This window comes from Thunnus thynnus, chromosome 15 (genome assembly GCF_963924715.1).
Source record: "Thunnus thynnus chromosome 15, fThuThy2.1, whole genome shotgun sequence".
In the NCBI taxonomy this organism is placed as follows: Eukaryota; Metazoa; Chordata; class Actinopteri; order Scombriformes; family Scombridae; genus Thunnus; species Thunnus thynnus.
Window position 1 is genome coordinate 24,885,576 of NC_089531.1, and position 19,888 is coordinate 24,905,463.

Here is a 19,888-nt window from a genome sequence, read left to right on the forward strand (position 1 = left end):
TCAAGGCGTGCTGCATTAAATAGCCTGTAATGTATCCTCGCCATCCCATTGTACACCAGTCGCAATGAGATATGGGCACTGCTTATACTGCATAGAGAGCTGTGGGAGTATTAAATTTGACCACTGATTTACTTCAATTCAATTTAATGGCCACACAACTGAAGTCGGAACAATCTGTTTTTGGTACAGCATGGAAAAGAATGCTCAGAACACAGTGTCTGCATTCAGACTGAAAAACAATATAAAGCGTTGTGGTGGTGGGGGTGTGTTGTTTAAGGTAATGGTGAGATGTCAAAATTCAATCCAGGAAGTCCAACTTAAACTACAGATTAATGCATTTAAAGGCCTGTCAGATGCCAAAACAGTGTGTGCAGGATTGCGAACTTTTACATGGCGGCAACTTTTTCATCTTTTGTCAATACAGCATTCACGTTACAAAGTAATCCACCAGGAATGTGAGTTTACATGTATGCCACGCAGCGCCTTGCCGGATGATGTTGCGTTGTGGCAAAAAATTTATGACCCTGTGGTGTTCTTGACGTTGTACCCCTGCTGCGTCAGCGCACTGCCTCCATTCAAATGAATGAATTCATTTTTCACACAGAGCTCATGTTGGTCTGAAAACTGCCTCAACTGCAAGTACAAGACACAGGAACAGAACATGTACCGGGGCGAGCCATGTTTTCCATTTACATTACAAGCGGAACCAACATTTAGTGTATTACTCAAACTGGAGTTCTGAATCATATTTCTTCCTCTCACCAGTATCTCTACAAACACACCTATTGCTTGTTTTAACAGAGAGCTATTTTGGGTCTAAACACCAGCTCAGAGATAGATAAAATGAGTGCTGCCATGATATTACTGGCATCCTCTTCTGTTGTTGTGTCTTGCTTGGAAACCAAAGCTCACTCATTTCACCACACCAAAAGCTAGGCATAAAAATACTGGCTTAAGCTCTACACAAGTAGGCTGGACACAATATTATTTTAGATGGTGATGCTTTTGATCTATACGCCAACTCTTAGTGATATCCAATGACCCCTAAATCTGAACTATTAACAGAGAGATCCACAAAGAATAAACATGCTGAAAATTGCTCATATTTCCAAGGGTAGTGTGTCAACAGTATGTATTTGAATGGAAAGACAGCGCATTGCCCTTGAGAGTGTTACAGGCTATAAGGAATCTTGTGGCTACTCATGAATGCATAAGGTAGCCCCTTATGGAGAAACATTGACGTAAATGCTTTAATAATTCATCTAAACCTTCTGTATAACAAATACTGCTAAATCAGCGCAGTCCGTTAAGGTGCCAGAGGCAGAATACATCCCATACTGTAATGTGTTGCCTTTAGCTTAACAAAAGTGGCCCATTTGGTTGAACCCATTTCTACAATGTGCCTCAGGTTTTACTGCTGTGGCACTGAGAACATCCACTGAGAAAAAGTGGACATGCACCATTATGTGAAACATTTCCCAGGGCGTCTGTTACTTGCAAACAACATGTTACTTAAGAACAGCCTCCCCGTCTACTTGCAATGGGACAAGCTGACAATGCACCTAGAAAGGCATTTACAAGGGTGGCTGGTACATACAGTATGGCCCCTCAGAACTGTCGTCTCTGCAAAAAACGTACCTTTTCTTAGCATTTGATCTCATGAAGCAGAAACACTTTTCTGAATCATATTCATGAGCATGAATTTATATTTATATAGATGAATGTCAAGCAATAACCATTCGATTACAAACTACTGAGGGGGGGTAAAAGGGTAGTTAAATAATATGCAAAAAGGCCAAGTGGGATCTTTGTTTGAATGTGACTCTGCCCCCTCCTGGACACAAATTGAATTACAGGACCTTGGCGACTTTATAAGTGGAATCCAAAAAGTATCATTAGCAAAACCAAAACCCCAATACTGTCCACCTGGTTAAATCATGGTGTGAAGTCCATAAAATTCTTGGAGTGAGGAATGATTTGTCACCTAAAACACCTTTATGGAAAAACAAACTCATACCAATGATCTCTGATAACAAAATGTTTAAGCTCCGGTATGATAGAGGGATAAGATACCTGGAGCACTGTTATAGTGATGGTATCTTCAAGTCCTTTGGTGGATATCAGAAATGACTAACTGTATGCCCTTAGAGAAAATTACGTACGTCCTGAAAAACAGATATGATGTCTTTTTAAAGACCTGGCAGCCTTTTATTGAATACATGTTAACATTGCCTCTGTCAACTGTGGACTCAATATAACTTTTGAACTGGTTCCAGCGTAGGCCAATACTAATGTCTAGGTACAAGAGTTGAGGTATCTCATTGACAAGTATGTCATGGTGTCAGAATTGTGTTTTTTTTTTTTTTTTTTTTACCCCTTCACTTCCTTCTTTTCTTCTACCTGTGTTTTGTATTATTGAGTTATTAGTGGGAATAAGTTATACTGTTTTTTGCATATTTGAAAATTTAAAATGAAATAAAAAAAAAAAATCAATGTTATCATCAATGTTAGGGCTGAATGGTAAACTGTTAATGTTTTTGTGTTCATGACAGGAGAAGTTTGGAGAATATTTTAGATCAAATTTACTTTATTAATCCCTGAGGGGAATCTGAGGCACTGCAGCAGCAAAAAGATAAAGAATGAGAGAGATATTGCAATAGACAGCAATTTGGACAGTGTAATCTTGGTGTAATATGGAGGAGGAGGCTTGCTTCATTATCAGTATCCTTCAAAAAGTTTTTTCCAACAGCCTACAGGTCTGTGAATCCGTTGTTAATGATCTGAGGATAAAATAATCCGTGATAAAACCCTCTTCTTAAGATCTGGCTACCCATAACCTTGGTCTCACCGGAACTACCGGCTTACCTAAAGACATAAAAATTTACAAGATTTAGATGGTAAAAAGCAAGAGGATCCTAAGGGGCAATCTGGATCATTAATCTTTAAAATGTAAGAACAGTAGAGCATCATCAGCTTTCATCAGTCATATAAGTCAAAAATCAATTCAAAAAGGTTTTTACTACTGTTCGGCTACTGACAGGAAACATGGATCATGGTTGACCAAAAGTGAGAGGACAGGGAGGCAGGGAAATAATTACCGTGAGCTTCTTGGTGGGCTGGGCGTATTGCTGCTCTGTGTTTCATTCATGTTTAATCGCCTCTCAGACTGTAGCACCTCTTTGATATCGCACAGTGGGTGCAGTTAAAAAAAGAAGACATGACTTCATGCTCCGCTTCACATATGTCCCTTGATTAATGAGAGGGCAAAATTTAATCACTGGCTTTTTAGGATTTTCTAAAAAAGTTGCGCTCAGACTTTTGTTACTGAAAGAGCATTCTCCTCCGTTAACAACCTGTGTGCTACATTTAAGTTACTTTCTACTAGTGGAACCAGTATTCAAATTTACATTGTATGACCTATTGTATCAGTAAACAGGGCTAGTGCTGTTCTCTTTACAAAATTTTAGAGAATGAACTGCGCTGAACACTGTTGATTTTGACTGTTGAAGGCTCATATTAACTTCAGATCAAAATATAAATCAGATTTGAAATGTATTTTTCCATGGGATGATGACTATGGATTTTGTCCCACATCACTTACATGGGAAGCACATTAGGAAGGGAGTTTCTAATGGTCAGCATCAAGAGGAGGAATGATTACAGCGAGCAAAACCTGTTTCAATGTTCATATGGGCACCTGACTATAGTTTTAAGAGAGACTTGAAAAATTGTGAACCTACCCTTTAAATCACCTTATTTCCCATGAGTCGTGTATCACAAATCAACTACACTAACTACCTGTTGGACATACTGATGAAAAACATTTACACAATTATGCAGATGCTGTGTGCATGTTAAACCTTTTTACAATTATTTTGTCATTTATATTTCTATAAACTATTGAAGTTTTTTTGGGGGGCATTTAAAGCCTTTATTATAGAGAGAGTAGAGGATTAATTAAGTCATCTAATCCAATCAAAGATCCCTGGCTGAATTGGAACAGGAAGACTCATGGCCAAAGCGACACTGCACACATTTCTAAACTTGTCTACAAAATATCTGTCAGTGTTCTATAGTAGCTACAATAAAGCCACATTTAGCCTCGGTTACACTGCATTCTGACATACCGTAAAAAATGCTTTAGACAGTCGCAGTGACATTCTTGGTGCATAATATATAGGTGCTGGATTCTTCACTGGATGTTTGTTTTTTCTATCATCCTCTCTTGGGGGCTCAGTGGTTCATCAGTGAGCACAGTGATGGTAGAGACAGCACGGCTGAGCTTGACTGCACTATAAGAGCCATATATAGGCATACAGTCACAACAAAGACACACAATCCAATCGAGCCACCGCAGGAACCTCGGATTCAAAAGGCATTCAACAAAAAGGGTCAAAGAAGATGAAACACATTATGAATTTCAAACCATGGTATCTGACAACCTGAATGGAAAACTTTATAACCCATTTGCCTCCTTCATCACCTCCACTCTGGTGATGTTATAATAACATGCTCACTCAAGCTGACAAGTTTCACACTTTCATTTTCACTCGGAAATAGATACACTCCAGAGATACACGGTGCAGGAAAGAGGAGTGATGGAGCATTTGAATGAATGTGTATCATCTAGAGAGACAGGAAATTAAAAATGGGGAAAACTGAGCAGTAAATGGGCCTAACTGCTGCAAAAGTCATGACAGAAAATGTTTGATGTCATAGGTTCAAAGGAGAAATTATTGGATGAATAAAGCAAATGTTGAAAGATAGAAACAATAACTGATGAAGGCTTTACAACCTTGCAGCTGACTCAAAACAATACGGTCCCAAGGCAATCCAAGAAATCCAAGTTTATTTTATCTGTCATTTAACTCTCTGCCTATCTAGTTAATCAAACACTTTATTTTTTCTAACTTTATTCAAAAGAATAGAGTGTGGCACCTAATTGTTTCCAAGGATTTCTGAAAGATTTCTTCTAAACTCCTTAGCTACTTGGGTAACGCCTGTCAAGTGTTCCATCCTATGTTGTTTATAATAATGGTGAATGTAATTAAGGTAACGTTAGCTCCATAAATTGGTTGAGAACTTTTTAATGTTTCCAGCTGACTCATTTTAAAATGAGAATACTTGAATATAAATGGTTTTTAAATATTCACTATTTGGTTACATATGACTACATATATGATATTGTACTTAAAACTGAGGCTAAAGCTGCATCTCTCAGCCTAAAACAGGGCTGCCAACTCTCTCACACCGTGAGACTCAAGCAATTGACACTTTTCACATGCTCTCATGCCACCCGTCCATTTTTTCATGCAGTGAAAAACAAATTCACAACTGATAACATCGTGGCACGAAAAGAGGACACTAACAACTTTCTTATGATTTCCAATTATATACTATTCTTGATGCATTCTTGATTTCCATAGCACCCTAACTAATCTAGACTAGTGCAGGTGGCTGTTTCCTGACTTAATCCAAGAGGTTAGGTGGTGTAGAAATGCAGGAAATTTGTTTTAAATTACATTTTTTTTCTGAGGGAGGACCCCAAACCCCTCCACCGATTATGTATCTTTTCAAGTTTTTTCTCCCATTTTAAAACATAACCAGGTGCCTGTGGATGGTTCAATATTCAGCGGGTAAGCACCTTCATTCTGAACAACTTCTTATCTCTATGGGGTGAACATAGACCTGTTTATGAAATGAGAGTGGTGATGCTGTGGCTATCAAAGTAATTTGTTCTTTTTCATATTGTTTATTGTACCTGTCGTCTATAAAGTGTACACTCCAAGTGTCATCTGCAGGCACATTCAACTGTGATAATCTCAGTAGTAAAAGTGTAGCAGAAGTTAGGAGTAAATCCCTTAGTCATGCATCACTTGGCACCAAAAATTCCACTCACTAATCCTCTGCTAGAAGCCTCAGTTTGTTGTTCGGCTTCAGCTCCATAATCATTCTGCAGTATGCAGTCTCATTACCTCTTCCTAATAGACAGATTATAGTGCTATACAATCCCTCATGATTTAAAACTACGTTCTATGTAAAATACCCAACAAAAAAGGAGGAACTGGAGTCAAGGTTAATGGAATAAATACATAACTTAATCACTCCATAAATTATATCACAACAAGAGTTCGGTGGCCTACCCTGAATGACAATCTTAAGTGACATTTTAAACTGCTTAACAAAGATTCTCATGAGATATCATGAACAGTTTTTACACCAGGATTCTCTGGGAGGGGTCGAATGGGCCCATTAGTGCTTTTCTACGGGTTAGGGTTAGGTTATATTAGACATAACTACATCATTTTTAGTAAATTATACAATCACAGCATGAAAAATAGTGTGATAAGAAGTACATTCAGTGTTTCACAGGGATTCACTGTCGCACGGAGAAATATTTTAATCAGTATTTTGCTTGAAGTCAACTTGTATTTAGAAAACCAGAACAATTTATTATAGTTCACATTTAGTGATAACATTATAACTGTGACACTCATCTTTTTCATTATTGTTATCATTAAATTAAAAAATTGAATTGTTTACTGTTGACTAGTTGCTAATCACAAACCAATGGTACGTCACGGCTGATCATTAAAGCTGAAGATATAAGATATCATCTAAATCAGAAATTTTCAAAGTCTTACACTATGGTAAGACGAAATTGAGAAAAATGTACATTGCTTTTGCCAAACTAATGTCAGTTGCCAAACTAAATCTTTAAACCCCAGGTGAGAGACAAAAACGTGATCCAGTGTTCATTAAAAGCCCACATACTGTATGCCTGGTTAGATGGACCATTCAAGAATATCAGTTATTCATACTGATCATATTACTTTAAAAATTACTTGTTTCAAGATTAATTTAAGCCATCACTTTTCTCTGAAGGCTGATATGTTCCTTGCACAAGATCTCCCCTGACCCACGCCTGATGTATGTGACACCATGCGAGAGACACAGTGAGACATAATCAAAAAATCCTTTACGCCTGCACCCTCCCTAATGTGAACAACTTTTAAGTAAGGCACTTAGTCTGACACAGAAATCAAAACAGTTCAGCCTGACATGTGCACTGCAGCAATGGTCTGGAACCGTGACGGTACTGCTGCAACCGGGATGGGAAGAGTTTCTGTGAGCTGCTGGGAGGTGGAAAAATTCATCCACACTTAATATCCATCCTGCAATATTCTTGTGAAATCTTAAATCTTTTAGAGCCCGAAGTGACACTGCTTGTAATAAATCATTCATATCAATCCAGATTAACAGCTAATGACCACCAATCCAGAAGTAGGCTGAAATACCAGCTTGCTGGAATTTTTTCCTTATTTTTGAGAGATGAGACGTATCTGACTTGCATTAAAGCAATTCAATTCAGGAGCACAAATAGACAGAAAGTTGCGATGGTTAGGGTTAAGCCGGTTCAAGGCTGATTTTGATTGAACAAGGTCAATAAACTCTTTTTGCTCTGCGGTTAATTAGAAGAGACAGTAATGGAAGGGTTTATGCTGGAAACACATTAGGAAAGACTCTGCCGTGCATCATAGCTCTTCTTCACTTCCAAATGCACTTGTTGTTTTTATTTGCCAGTCATGCACAAGGACCTTTGGGTGGTCTATCATGTCAAGTCATTCACATCAACTACGGTGGAGAAAAAGGATTCCAAGCAGTCCAAGGAGAAACAACATGCAGCAAAAACAATTTGCAGCTCCTTGCTTTCAAAAAGTGAAAACGTGTATTCAAGCTTTTGATGTGAGGATCAGAGTTGCTCTAACTAAACATGTAGATTGGTAGGTACGATTTTTTAATCAATTAAACTCTGTTAATAATTAATCTAGTCTATAATTAATATAGTGTATAGTTAACATTGGTCTAACAACGTGTAAAGATACTGACAGCTCTGCACTTTAGCTGTGAAGCTAATGTTAACGTTATCTTTAGCAGCTAAACAGAACGAGCTGCTTCAAAGCTCTGAATCCTGGAGGTCCTGATTCAGAGATTTTAAGGTGATAAGCTTGAAACATCGAATGCTTTGAAGTGCTTCAAAGTTTAATGGAAAATTCTGATAATTGTTTGCCAGCTGGCAGTCATTTATACATGATAACTACTGAGCTGCCTACTATCTATATGAGGGATCACTTAGATAATTTAATGAAAATAATTGGTAGTTGTAGCAGTAGATCAAAAATTGCAACAACTGAGAAATGTGGCTCTGCTGTGTTACTGCAAACATAATTGCATTTCTGGTGATTAACAGACGAACAAAAGCATAATAAGTCCAGCAGAAGTGGAATCAGCCTGCTGCAGATTCTCCTGGGTCTACACTGCATTCATGGATTTAAAAAAAAACAACACAACTGAGCATTTACAGTAATTATGCAAATGAAAAGATTTATGGGACTTAAACAGAACCATGCAATGAGGTAACAGGATCCACCAACTGTGTATGAATGTAACTGTAATCATTGTCATTATATGCCAACAATAAATCATCTCTGGATCACTTTTGTTGAAGCTAATCATTTTGAACTGCCTCGAACAGTGGTTGCCAACATAGTTCCTGAAGAAACACAGAACTGATTAATAGTAGGATGGATTTAAAATATCCAAAAAAATGATTATAATTTACTTGTAGTTACTCTGAGTGCAAATTCAGACATAAAAGAACACAAATAGGAGCGATGTTGTTTTTATGTTTGAAGGAAAAAAAGAAAGAAAGGAAGGCAGGAGCAGACACTGAATGATGGTAAGAACAAAACAGAGACATTCACATCGCCACTGTATCTTAGCAACAGATGGATGTCTATTTTGTGCCAAATATAAGAAAAGTGGTGAAGCCGGGATGGAGACTGACAGAATGGCAACTCTTAAGCCATCTCACCGAGGAGTCAAGGTCCCACAGTCGTGTCTAAATCAGGAAGCAGCTACTGTATGTGATGACTTCTGTAAATCCTAAATTGCCAGTGATGGTCTCCTGGGTAACAAGAGTCAAATTCTTTTCTCTGTCAGACATGAGAATTACATTAATGCAGTCGGGCAGACAGTCCGCTGGATGTAATCTTTTTTTTTTTTAAACTCTAGTAAGGGCTTATAACCTTTGTTAAGCCTTACAGTATATAGTGTATTTGTACAATATTAGAGTTAGATGTATTAAGTTATTAGAACATAAAGTTTGCCATTTATTTTATTTACGCAGAAGTCAAAGAGAAATGTGGAGAATTAGAGCAGATCAGAGAGAAGGCAGGGAACAGAGGACAGAAGTGACAAGGTAAGAATAAAGGTGCTGCAAATGAATGCATGTTATTAATGTTTGAGCATTCATTTCTATTAATTGCTTAGCTAGCAATCCATTTTTAAGACAAATAAAAACAGAACAAGCAGCTTTCTCCAAGCTGTTTTCAAAACAAACAGAAAGAAAGAGAAAGACATTATAGATTCACCTGAGGTAAGAATTATTTACAACATATGGAAACTAGCGGGGCATTATAGTGGATAATAATATAGGCATCGGGGGGAGGGGTAGAGGGAGGTCATGACCAGGTAAGATATGATATTATTTGACTATGTCACTGGTATCTTTCTGTGGAAGGAACCCAAAGACCTGCCTGCCAATTTGAGTCCACACTTCTTTCAGAATCATATCTACACTCTTCCCCGTGTGTGTCAGGCTGTCTCTTCGTGTGCTCTGCACCACTGCACTGACTAGAGTTGGACTTCAGGGGTTTTCAACAGCAACTAAGCAACACGGTGGACAGTGTATTTCAAGGTGGACTCGTTAGCAGCAACAAAAGGTGTCAGACCGGGTGATGGATGGACGGACAGACGGACATGTCCAAAAGAGGAGAGGGAGGTGGGGGCTCATCATGTTGCTGCCTGCTGAGGCCCAGGCAAGCCATGGATAGCTTGTCTGAGAGTAAATGCAGAGGTATAGTGGTCTAACATTAGGGCTGCTCTCAGAGGAGCTCAGACTGGAGACTGTGATTTTTTTTGTTTGGCCAGACAAACTGCAATGGCTTCTATTCTCTATCTACTTATTTATCACTAGGCTAATGCCAGCCTTCTGAATCACTCTCAATTTTTCAGTGATTTGAATAGCTTATACTCATTGATGGCTGTTGTAATACAAGCCAATTAGAGCTTTGTAGATGTATGGACCTCATCTTCTTGTGGCAGAGGCAAAAAAAATGTGACAAGTGTGGGTGAGAAATAACAATTCTTAAATTGGCCTTTATCTTCTGTCTTTTTCTTTGATTGCCATGACAATCACTAACTGCATCTAGCGACCGCTAGCTGCTAACTGCTTCTGTGTCGACTGATTGGTTAGGTCAAACTAAACCTCCTCCCGAGAAAATAATGGCTGACATGAATACAATGTCAGACCGACTGATTATGTCGAACTATGCTAACTTGCTTTGCTATTTGGTCTCTATTTAGATTTGGACTTTTACAGCATACTGCAGTCTATGCCATTTAAGTTCTATATCTGCAGTATATATTTACATAAATAAGAAAAAGAAACGTTTGCAGGTGACTTAATCTGTTCTTATCTTCTTACAACAGCAACACAACTTTCCTATACGGATAGAGAGAGTGCTGATAAAAACGTGTTCTTTATAAAGCCTTGAATATTTCAGTTTTGCATGTGTGAAACCATCACATACTGCAGTGATGTTGTAAACAAGGCTACAGCCAAAACACCAACCACATACAGAGAAAGATGCTAAATATCATGAAGGTTTAAATATGGAACTTTGAGATCACACAGTATCATACAAAGTTGCAGTGATACACCAAAGCACCAACTGTAAAAAATACACATTATATGCTGCAATACTGTATTTTACTTTATGTCTGGATTCTGGGTCTATTCTATTGCTTTTTTACCATGTTGGTGTTGTGAGATTTGGTGCTGAACTTTTAAATAAACTTTTATTCATTCACAGATAATGACTGCACAGACAAATATGACATATTAAGGATGTGCCAAAGATAACTAAATAATCTGTCAGGAAAGACTGAAAGCTGGCAGTGCGACAGCTCAGCTCAACTCAGGCCTATCCTTCAGCAATAAGAGACTCTCATATGTTCAGAACTCTTCGACTGCCTGCTGTCTGTTTGGATTTATCTCCATGGCAACGAACCAGACTGTCTGGCTTCGGCACAGACATGCTGATAAGTGGTGTATGATGATAATAGTTATTGGGAAAGTAAGACCTGAAAATACACAGTACATTTGCAAGGATTGTCGATGGATTTATATCTTTGCCAAATGCAATTTAAGTTAAGAATCATTCTCACCCAGAAGTGTTTATGCAGGATATAACAGTGAGAGAGGAACGAGCCAACAGTGATGACTGATAAAGGAAACATGTAATAGTAAATATTTGGGCCAGCAATAGGAAAAGAGAGAAACGGAGAGAGAGAGAGAGAGAGGGAGAGATCTATTATAGATATATTTTCATTGAACCTTTCACCTCCATTTACTGTTGAAGTAGTAGCAGTCGAGGCACAAAAAGGTTCAGTGAAGTGGGAGTATTAAAAAAAAAAAAAGGCTAAAGTAAAGGACTTTACTAGACAGAGAGATGGATTTTGCCATTATGTTCTGTGTCTCACCTTGGCACACTATCCGGCAGACTGGCCTCACTGGATGTTGTCTGGATCGTCTCCTCCACGCTCAGCGCCTGAGGACCGAGCCCCACTCCTGTTATCTGTTTAGATCCTTGCTGCTGCTGCTGCTGCTGTTGCTGCTGCTGCTTCTTCTGCTGCTCCTCTTCTTCCTCCACCTCCTCATTACCTGGTTTCTCCTTCCCTCGACCCTCACTCTCGTTGTCGCTCTCCTCGCCTAGGATGTCATCCACCTATTTTTAAAAAAAGAGCTTTCCTGAGCTATGGTTTTACATTTTGGACAGGACCGGGTCATGGGACCTACTGTATGGGTCACCACAGTATACTGCCCACCAAAATATTAGTCAACTCCTCTCTCTACTTTCAGTTTTGTTTTTTAGTTTATATATTAACATTTCATACATATACAGTATACTATGAATGCCAAAAATGTCCTTGCATTTTGCATATTTCTGCTCAAAGTATAGAACCATGTTTATTAGCCAGTTCCCTTGATGCAATGCAGTTTCCAATTACGTATCCAATTATATCTGGAAAATTCTTTCTCTGTGTAAATAATTGGGTTACATACTGTAATCTAAGCTTGGAAGGTGATTAAACTCGGGGCCAACAGTTTGTACTTATCATAGCATTAACATTATTTATAAAGATCCCTTAAATGTAACTGTTAAAGAACTGTGACTATGGGACAGCTGATACTGGATTTTGAAAGGCCGATATTGATATCTGAGAGTTTTGAAAATAGCATGAACAATTTATTGGCCAATATCCTTTCTTTTACATAAAAACAAAAGTTTTTTGATGATGATCACCAAAATGTGTCTTTTTAAGAATTGTGACTGGAAATTTTACAATTGAACAACAAAGTTATCCATGATTTTTGGTGGACAAACATATGTAATGGTGTCACTGCTTCTAAACTACCTCAAACTTCTTCATATCAATTTATTGTTAAGTATCTGCCGACATACTGTATATGTCAATACTAATCTATAAGCGATCTTCAGTCCTGCAGTTTCTTGTTACAACTTTTATATATATATACACACACCAATGATAGCAATATGTGTATATATCAATACTGGTCTGTCAGTGATAAGCCAATATTGGCTGTGTTGATTTATCTGAAAGTAACTTGTGAGTTGCTTTGTAAATTAATGTAATAATTGAGTATTTAATACAGGGCTAATAAAGGGGGTGGTTTATTTTGTCCACCCCCAGCAGGTGGAATAATATTTGAAGGAGGATAATAAACTCATCATCAGCTCACCATCAGATTTCTACCATGAGGAAACAATCCAGAGCCGAACACAACAAAGTACACAACTGTCCAGTCAGAAAATCCTGCCAAATACTGAAGGCAAAATTGTCAGTTCCATCTGTCACCAATCTCATATTCTTTCAACAGCTCATAATTTATGGTTCCCCAAGGTTACTGACCATTTAGAACAGGTTAACCAATTGACAGCCATCAGATCAATGGGAATCTGAGGTGAATACTGAATATTGCCACAGAAAATATGCATTCTCTTGTCTGCTGACTCATTAGCAACATGTATCTGGGGGGAAAACCAGGATTAACGCAGAGAGACGTTCTCCTGGGGCTAGAGCCAGGATCATTACTGGCATCAACCCAGACTCATTAAAGCCTTGTTGTTGGTTATTTGGATGGCCCTCGAGAGCCTTGGTGTAGGTAGAACGTAAGAGTGCCTAAGGCAAGGCTGTTCTGGAAACATAAAAGGAAAAACTCTAAACATGTTGGGTCAATGTTGGCTGTCCTCCAGTTGCATTTCTGAAACAAATTTTAATCCCAATGGCCCCATGGGCACCAACAAATTACATGGTAGAACACAAATGAGACAGCAAAAGGACTTTTGTTTGCTCCATATTATCTGCAACATACAATTTAAGATTTCACCTCAACACAAATTGCTTTTTTCTTACTAAAATGTTTCCTCCTCTCATGGCATTTTCCCTTTCTCTACCTGCCATGAGTGCTAACAGTGACGATTTATTGGGCATTTTCTTTATGGCATTTAAAAAGGAAGTCTATTTTCAGTCAGTTTGAAAAAAATCTAAAGAGGACTGGATATAGACAAATGGAGGAAGGGTATAGGTTGGCCTTCAGACAACAAATTGGCCAAAATAAAAGTATGTATTGAAAGCCCATATAATCATGCTCAGACATTTGTGAAAATGAGCTTATGTAAGACATTTCACACAAATTAAAGCCATATTAGCAGATCCACATCTACACCAACTGGACAAATAAGCAAAGCTGAATGTTGTAAAGCATAAGATGTCTTAAATTGTTAAAGGTACATAAACAAAGCTAGGCTGAGTAGTGAAAAGAGGGGAAAAAATGGATCATTTGTTTGTAGGCTTTACGGGACTATGGCCCCGTTTACACCTGGTATTAACATCCGTCTCGGGTGATCCGATCATAAGTGGACAGCTTTAAGTACAGGTGTGAATGCACCCAAGACGCATTGAGGACGGACTGAGATCCAATCACTCCGACCACATTCGGAGGTGGTCTGGGCCGCATGTGGCCACATTAATTTAGCAGTGTAAACGCAATGCATCCTTGGCCACATTGAAGGACCACCTACTAAACTGACGTCCTCTATTTTCCGGCTGACTAGGCACAGGTCCCTCTGCCCAAAGCTGTTTAACTGGACGGAGCGGACCCCTGGTCCGGTTAATAACGAACGAATTTGGTCTTTGAAAACGGAAATGATGTCTGTGTTTATTTGCATATAGAGCGAGGAAGTGAGACCGGATCACAAGTGGTCGCTCAGGACGCATGCGGAGACGCATGTTGATGCCGGGTGAAAACAGACGTACTTAAAGCTGTCCACTTGTGATCGGGTCACACGAGACACATGTTAATACCAGGTGTAAACAGGGCCTCTGATGTGCTCTTGTAAGTAGTTCTCCACAGAAGGTGACAGTGTGTTTCTAAACAGTGACAGTCCAAAAAATGGTTTTATTCTCTTTTGAAAAATATAAAAACATGCACGATAGCTGCAGTATCATCATAGCTTACATTTTCTTACTTTCAGCCTTAGGAGTAAAGCATGATAGCTGAAACTGTTAAGAAAAATATCTATTTCAGTATACAGGCATTTTTGCTCAGAAGTATGTCAAGGGAAACTAAGTGGTTTTGGTCTATTTCTTTGACACGTATTTTCAGGCCACAGTAGCAAAAGCTTATTTCTAAGCACAGGACACATACAGTAAATATAGGAGCAAAACACCAAGGTCTGTGTAGGAATCACAACAGGTCTTATTTACTACTGACAAACCAGACAGGTATTGTACAGTATACAGCCAGTGGAGTCATGTCTGCTTCTGATCACTACCCTTTAAAAACCAATCTACAGTTCACTATGTCAGGAAGGGTCTTACAGCCTTTGCAAAAAATGGAAGCATTAACAATTCCCCACAAACGGCGTGGCAAACTTCCCACAGCATCCATTTCCTGGCTGTAATCAAAGGCCAAGCAAAGAGCACACTATGAAACTTTTCAAAGCACAGCGCAGCAACCCCTCAAAGATGGTTTAGAGTCAGGCTATTGGTCTCATCACTGCAGGCCGCAAGTAGAGTTTAGTACAAGTGTGATTCCAGGGCATAGGATTTTATTTTTGACTAAATGCTTCTGTTGCCACACTATTGCGGTACAGAAAGCAATCTTTGTAGCTACCATATGGTCTACTGTGATGATTTATCTGTTTGGAGGAAAATGTAGTAGGACAGAGAAGCAAGCATATAAATCAATGTCTGCAACCATAATATGTTAGGACCTATTATTTTATGCAACATATAAATGTGATCATTGTTTGGTCATTTGCCTATGATGCACACATAAAATAATACATTGGCCTTGTTTTACAAAATATAATGGAACTAACACATTGATGTATTAATCATCGTATTTCTTGTGCAGCAAAGCTATCAAGGTTTCGATTCTTAACTCTGGACATACTGTAGATGTTTCAGTTTATGACTCAAATCAACAGAAATGTCGATTTGTTACACTCCATTTCCATCTTTAATCTGACATTGCCTCCACATTAATCGATTTCCGTGAGGGAGGGGGATTCAATTCGATCAACACTAAACACAGCTGGTGGTGACTGATGGGTGACGTACTGCAAGTTGGGCGGTGTTTGGATTTGGCTCATCTGTTTTCAACATGGTGGCAGGGTCACAAACTTTCTCATATTACAGCTAAACAGTACACTAAAATATGTTTCTGAAAACATTTGAGACGAGAAATAGGCAATGCAGTAACAGAATCTTGATTCATATTTGATCAGCACTGCCTTGTTTTATTCTTCCTTTGTTCTGGCACACAGCTTGACAACACATGACAATGCTTGACAACAGCATTAGTCCCGCCCGTGGCGCTCATTGGCTAATCATTAGTTCCCCCATGGCGCTCACTGGATCAATTGCTTTTACAACTGAGATACTGCCGTTACATGTCATGTTGCCAGATCAGAATCAGTCAACTCGGTGGAGTGGGCAGATTCAAAGGTCTGGACCCAGGCAAGCCTGAGGTGTTACTCACACTGAAAGATTCAGTGACTGAAAAGTGGCCGACAGTCATTCATTTTAAATGAAATCCAGCATTTGAGTAGCTTTTACTGTAGGAGCAGTGAACTGCTGTTGCCCAGAGCAATGAGTTTCTGCTAAACACAGGCCAACTTAAAGAAAATTAGTGGCCATTATACAGGGCTTTGAATAAGCTCTTGCTGTAACATCTTACTGTGTTGACAGGTTGGAGCTGCACAGTCCACTGATGTTTTTAATTTATTGCCACACATGCCAAAAGTGAGATAGTATTTTAAAAAAGGCTTTTCAATCCATCGCTGTATGTGATGGATCAAAAAGCCGTATATGATGGATTGAAAAGTCGTACATGAGTACTGGTTCAAAATTTTACCTGAATAATAACCAAGCAGAAAAAAATGCTCTACATACATGCACATACATTTTAGGGGTCAGAGAGAATTTAAGCCACATTATCCCCAAACTGAGCAACCCCCAAAAAAGTATAGGCAGGGAGCTAGCTAATGCCTCAAAATTACACATTGTACAGCAATTAGATTTTAATTTTGCTCTTATGACTCACAGTTTGATCAATGGTCACTAGGGTGAAAACATTTCAAAACCTTGTTTTGTACAACAAAATCAACACTAAAACAAAATAAATAATGACCTTAAAAATCGAGAACTATGAAGAAATGTATTAAAGTTCATGTAAATAAAGAAAAAAATAAATAACGCCAAAAAAAAGAATATACAATATATATAGAAACTGATTTAATGCAAAGCCTTATTTACGACCTGCATGTATGTGTTGAACCACACTCCTCATAATTAGTAAAACAACATCTCCGTTGCCCAAAAATAACCCTTCCTCAGAAGTTCATTTAGCAGCTGAGCTGCTGCACTAATAAGCAGCATCTTGCTTTCAGAGCCGTTAGTTCTCTGCCAATAATGTTAGCCAAAATAACCAATTCTTTGAAGGAAAAAGTACCAGATTTATGGACTAAATTCATCCACAGTTCCTCTGAAAATAAAATAGCTGGGAAAAACCATGATAACAGGCAGGCCATCATATTGACATTCATAAAAAGGTAAGTTAAGGTCAAGTTACATTATCACAATAATGGTACTTTTAGTTGGCTATTGTTCATCTTCATAGGCTGTTGGTAGGCTGTCAACTATCTAAATTGTCCTCTTAAAAGCCTGAGTAGGCTTAGAAGGCGTAAAAATAATAAAATATTTTGACAGATATTAGACTATGATTTCACTAACAAAAATTTGAATCAAATATTTTGTTTTTGTTGATAGACAAAAAATAAATAATAATAATAACTAATAATCAAATGATTTGATGTGACTAAAACTGATAAAACAAACACATTTTTGTCAAAGACTAAGATTAAAATTAACTCAAAATAAGGTGTGAAAATGACCACTGTTCTGAATAGCACAAATCTATGAGAAAAAAGAACATACAGTAGTTATTGTGGGTAAATAGTCTAGACCTTCACGTGCAATGTGGTTAGCCAAAGAAAGAAGTTACCAGCCAAGCATAGGATAAAGTTTTTGAAGAGCACAGGTTTAGGTTTCTTTAAAGGAAAAATATCAATGTTTCAGTATATCAGCGTAACTCAAATGAGACACAATATCCCTGCAAGAAAAGTTCAGCAGCAGAATATGTAAGGCAGGAATCCAGAGTGGCAACTCAACATATTTCCATGAAGCCAGTCTATCAGGACTCATTGTCCTGGCCAATTTTGTGCCGAGTTATTGTACAGAGAGCTCCTGTCTTCACCACCAAGTTTACAAAGCAAATTCCCACTGAAGAGGGATTATACAAGCTTTATTCCCTGCCAGAATTACTGACTTCATCTCTAGAAGGTAGTCAGAGGCAGAAATACTGTTATAGGGTTGATTGCTGAATCGAGTAAGACCGCTGCAGGGTCATTCAATGTGAGGGCACATCAGAGGACAATGAGGACTTTGCATTTATAGAGAAAAGCTCACCTGAGGCCCAGAGGGATAGGAAATGAATGTAAATGTGTAAGACGTGAAGTAGACATGAAGACATTAATAGTAAATCACAAAAGAAAATTTAACAAAGAGAGAGTGAGACTGGTGAATCAGACGGACAAAGACCTCCCAAGCCACCCTACTCCTAACTATTAACCTGCGTTGTTCATTAGCTCAGGGTCACATCAAAGGCCATACACAGCTATAGGATCAAGGGCATGTCCCATTCTCTTGGGAACAAAGACAAGAATTCACATCTTTACTCCACCTCTGCCCGCTCCTACATCAAGGAAAGATGGAGTACTCAAATGTCAAGAATACAACAATCTTTTGAGAACAAGAACTCTTAAGAGGCTCTGCAAACAGGAAGATACTGCTTTCTTTTCACCATCATCTCAGAAAGATGTGCTTTGTTGCATCAGGGTAGTTATATAATGCAGAACTAAAAACATCGCTTTGGAATGGAACATATTCAAACACAAAATACTTGAGAGAATTCATTCAGAGACTTCAGATTTCAGAATTTTATATCAACTGTGTACTCTCTTTGAATTTGTTAGGTTTGAAAAAAGAAAAAAAAATCCAATCATATTACAGTCTTTGTTTGAGCAAGCAGCAAAACTGGACATCTTGCCACAGTCAGACAACTGAAGATATTTCTGTAAGGCTGCCAAGGACTGTGTGCAAACGGAAACCAGAGCAGTGGGAATATTCATAGCGCTCCAGGTTTAGGGACAGATGATGTAGTCTGGTTTGAATGATGGAGTGGCTTGTCTGAAAGCAGCAATTTGCTGGTTGTATCAGTATGATGGTTGACTGCAACCTGACCCTGTAGCACTGGTATCATGTCTTATAAATCACTGCTTTGTAAGCTGTGAAACTCTGAAATGCATGAACATTTTCAGTACCACGGACAGTACCACACACTAAGCTTAGGTCTACAGTTAACAGTTACAGATTTACAGAGAAAACATGAACACAAACACACCTGTGGAAACCAGTTGTGTTGTTGACTATGGTTTTTGCCATGCTCATGTTGCAGTAACATCACATTTATATAAAATACTGTGGTTTTAGGTGTGTTTGATCAATGCCTTCCATTGTGTTTTGTGAGGTGTGAAAACTACAAATGAAAACTACAGCAGAGTTGCAACAAATGATTATATTCATTAGATAAAATAATACAATTAATAATAATTTTATTTATACAGTATAGTACAGAAGTGACACTTAACCCACCCACCCACCAAGACTACGGAGGCAGGTGTTCTGGTTCCAGATATTATGAGGGGTACAGGGTATTTGGTACAGTCCAAATTACATGACATAACCTTTGATACCTGCCTACTATGCTAGGCATATTTAGAGCATCAGTTGCCATGTTTAATCTCTATGGAGTCCACGCCAAAAAAAATCCAAATACAGCCCTAGCATTTCTGCATTCCATAGCCTTCACATCAGAGCTTGGGCTTTTTTTTGACACTATACTGTGAAATGACAAGTTGACAAGCAGCAGTCATATCAGGCAAGGGCAGCCTGGTCAGCTGAGGAGGAGCCTCACACTGAAGGTAAACTTGAGACTTTATTGCAAAGAGGAAAATTAAATTAAGCTTTTAAATCAAGAGACTTCATCGTGAGCTAAGTCAAATCCTCTGGATATGTGTCATTTTATATCTGTGGAAACTTGGTTGGGACTGCT

The 19,888-nt window shown here is 38.4% G+C and overlaps 1 protein-coding gene across 1 annotated transcript in view; it reads right to left on the reverse strand.

The window, feature by feature from the left end:
• ctdp1 (CTD (carboxy-terminal domain, RNA polymerase II, polypeptide A) phosphatase, subunit 1) overlaps nucleotides 1–19,888 on the reverse strand; it is a 73,115-nt gene that overhangs the window by 24,393 nt on the left and 28,834 nt on the right. The window contains exon 12 of the mRNA XM_067611516.1: nucleotides 11,608–11,852. Coding sequence (XP_067467617.1) covers nucleotides 11,608–11,852 — 245 coding nt within the window. The remainder of the gene's footprint in view (nucleotides 1–11,607; nucleotides 11,853–19,888) is intronic.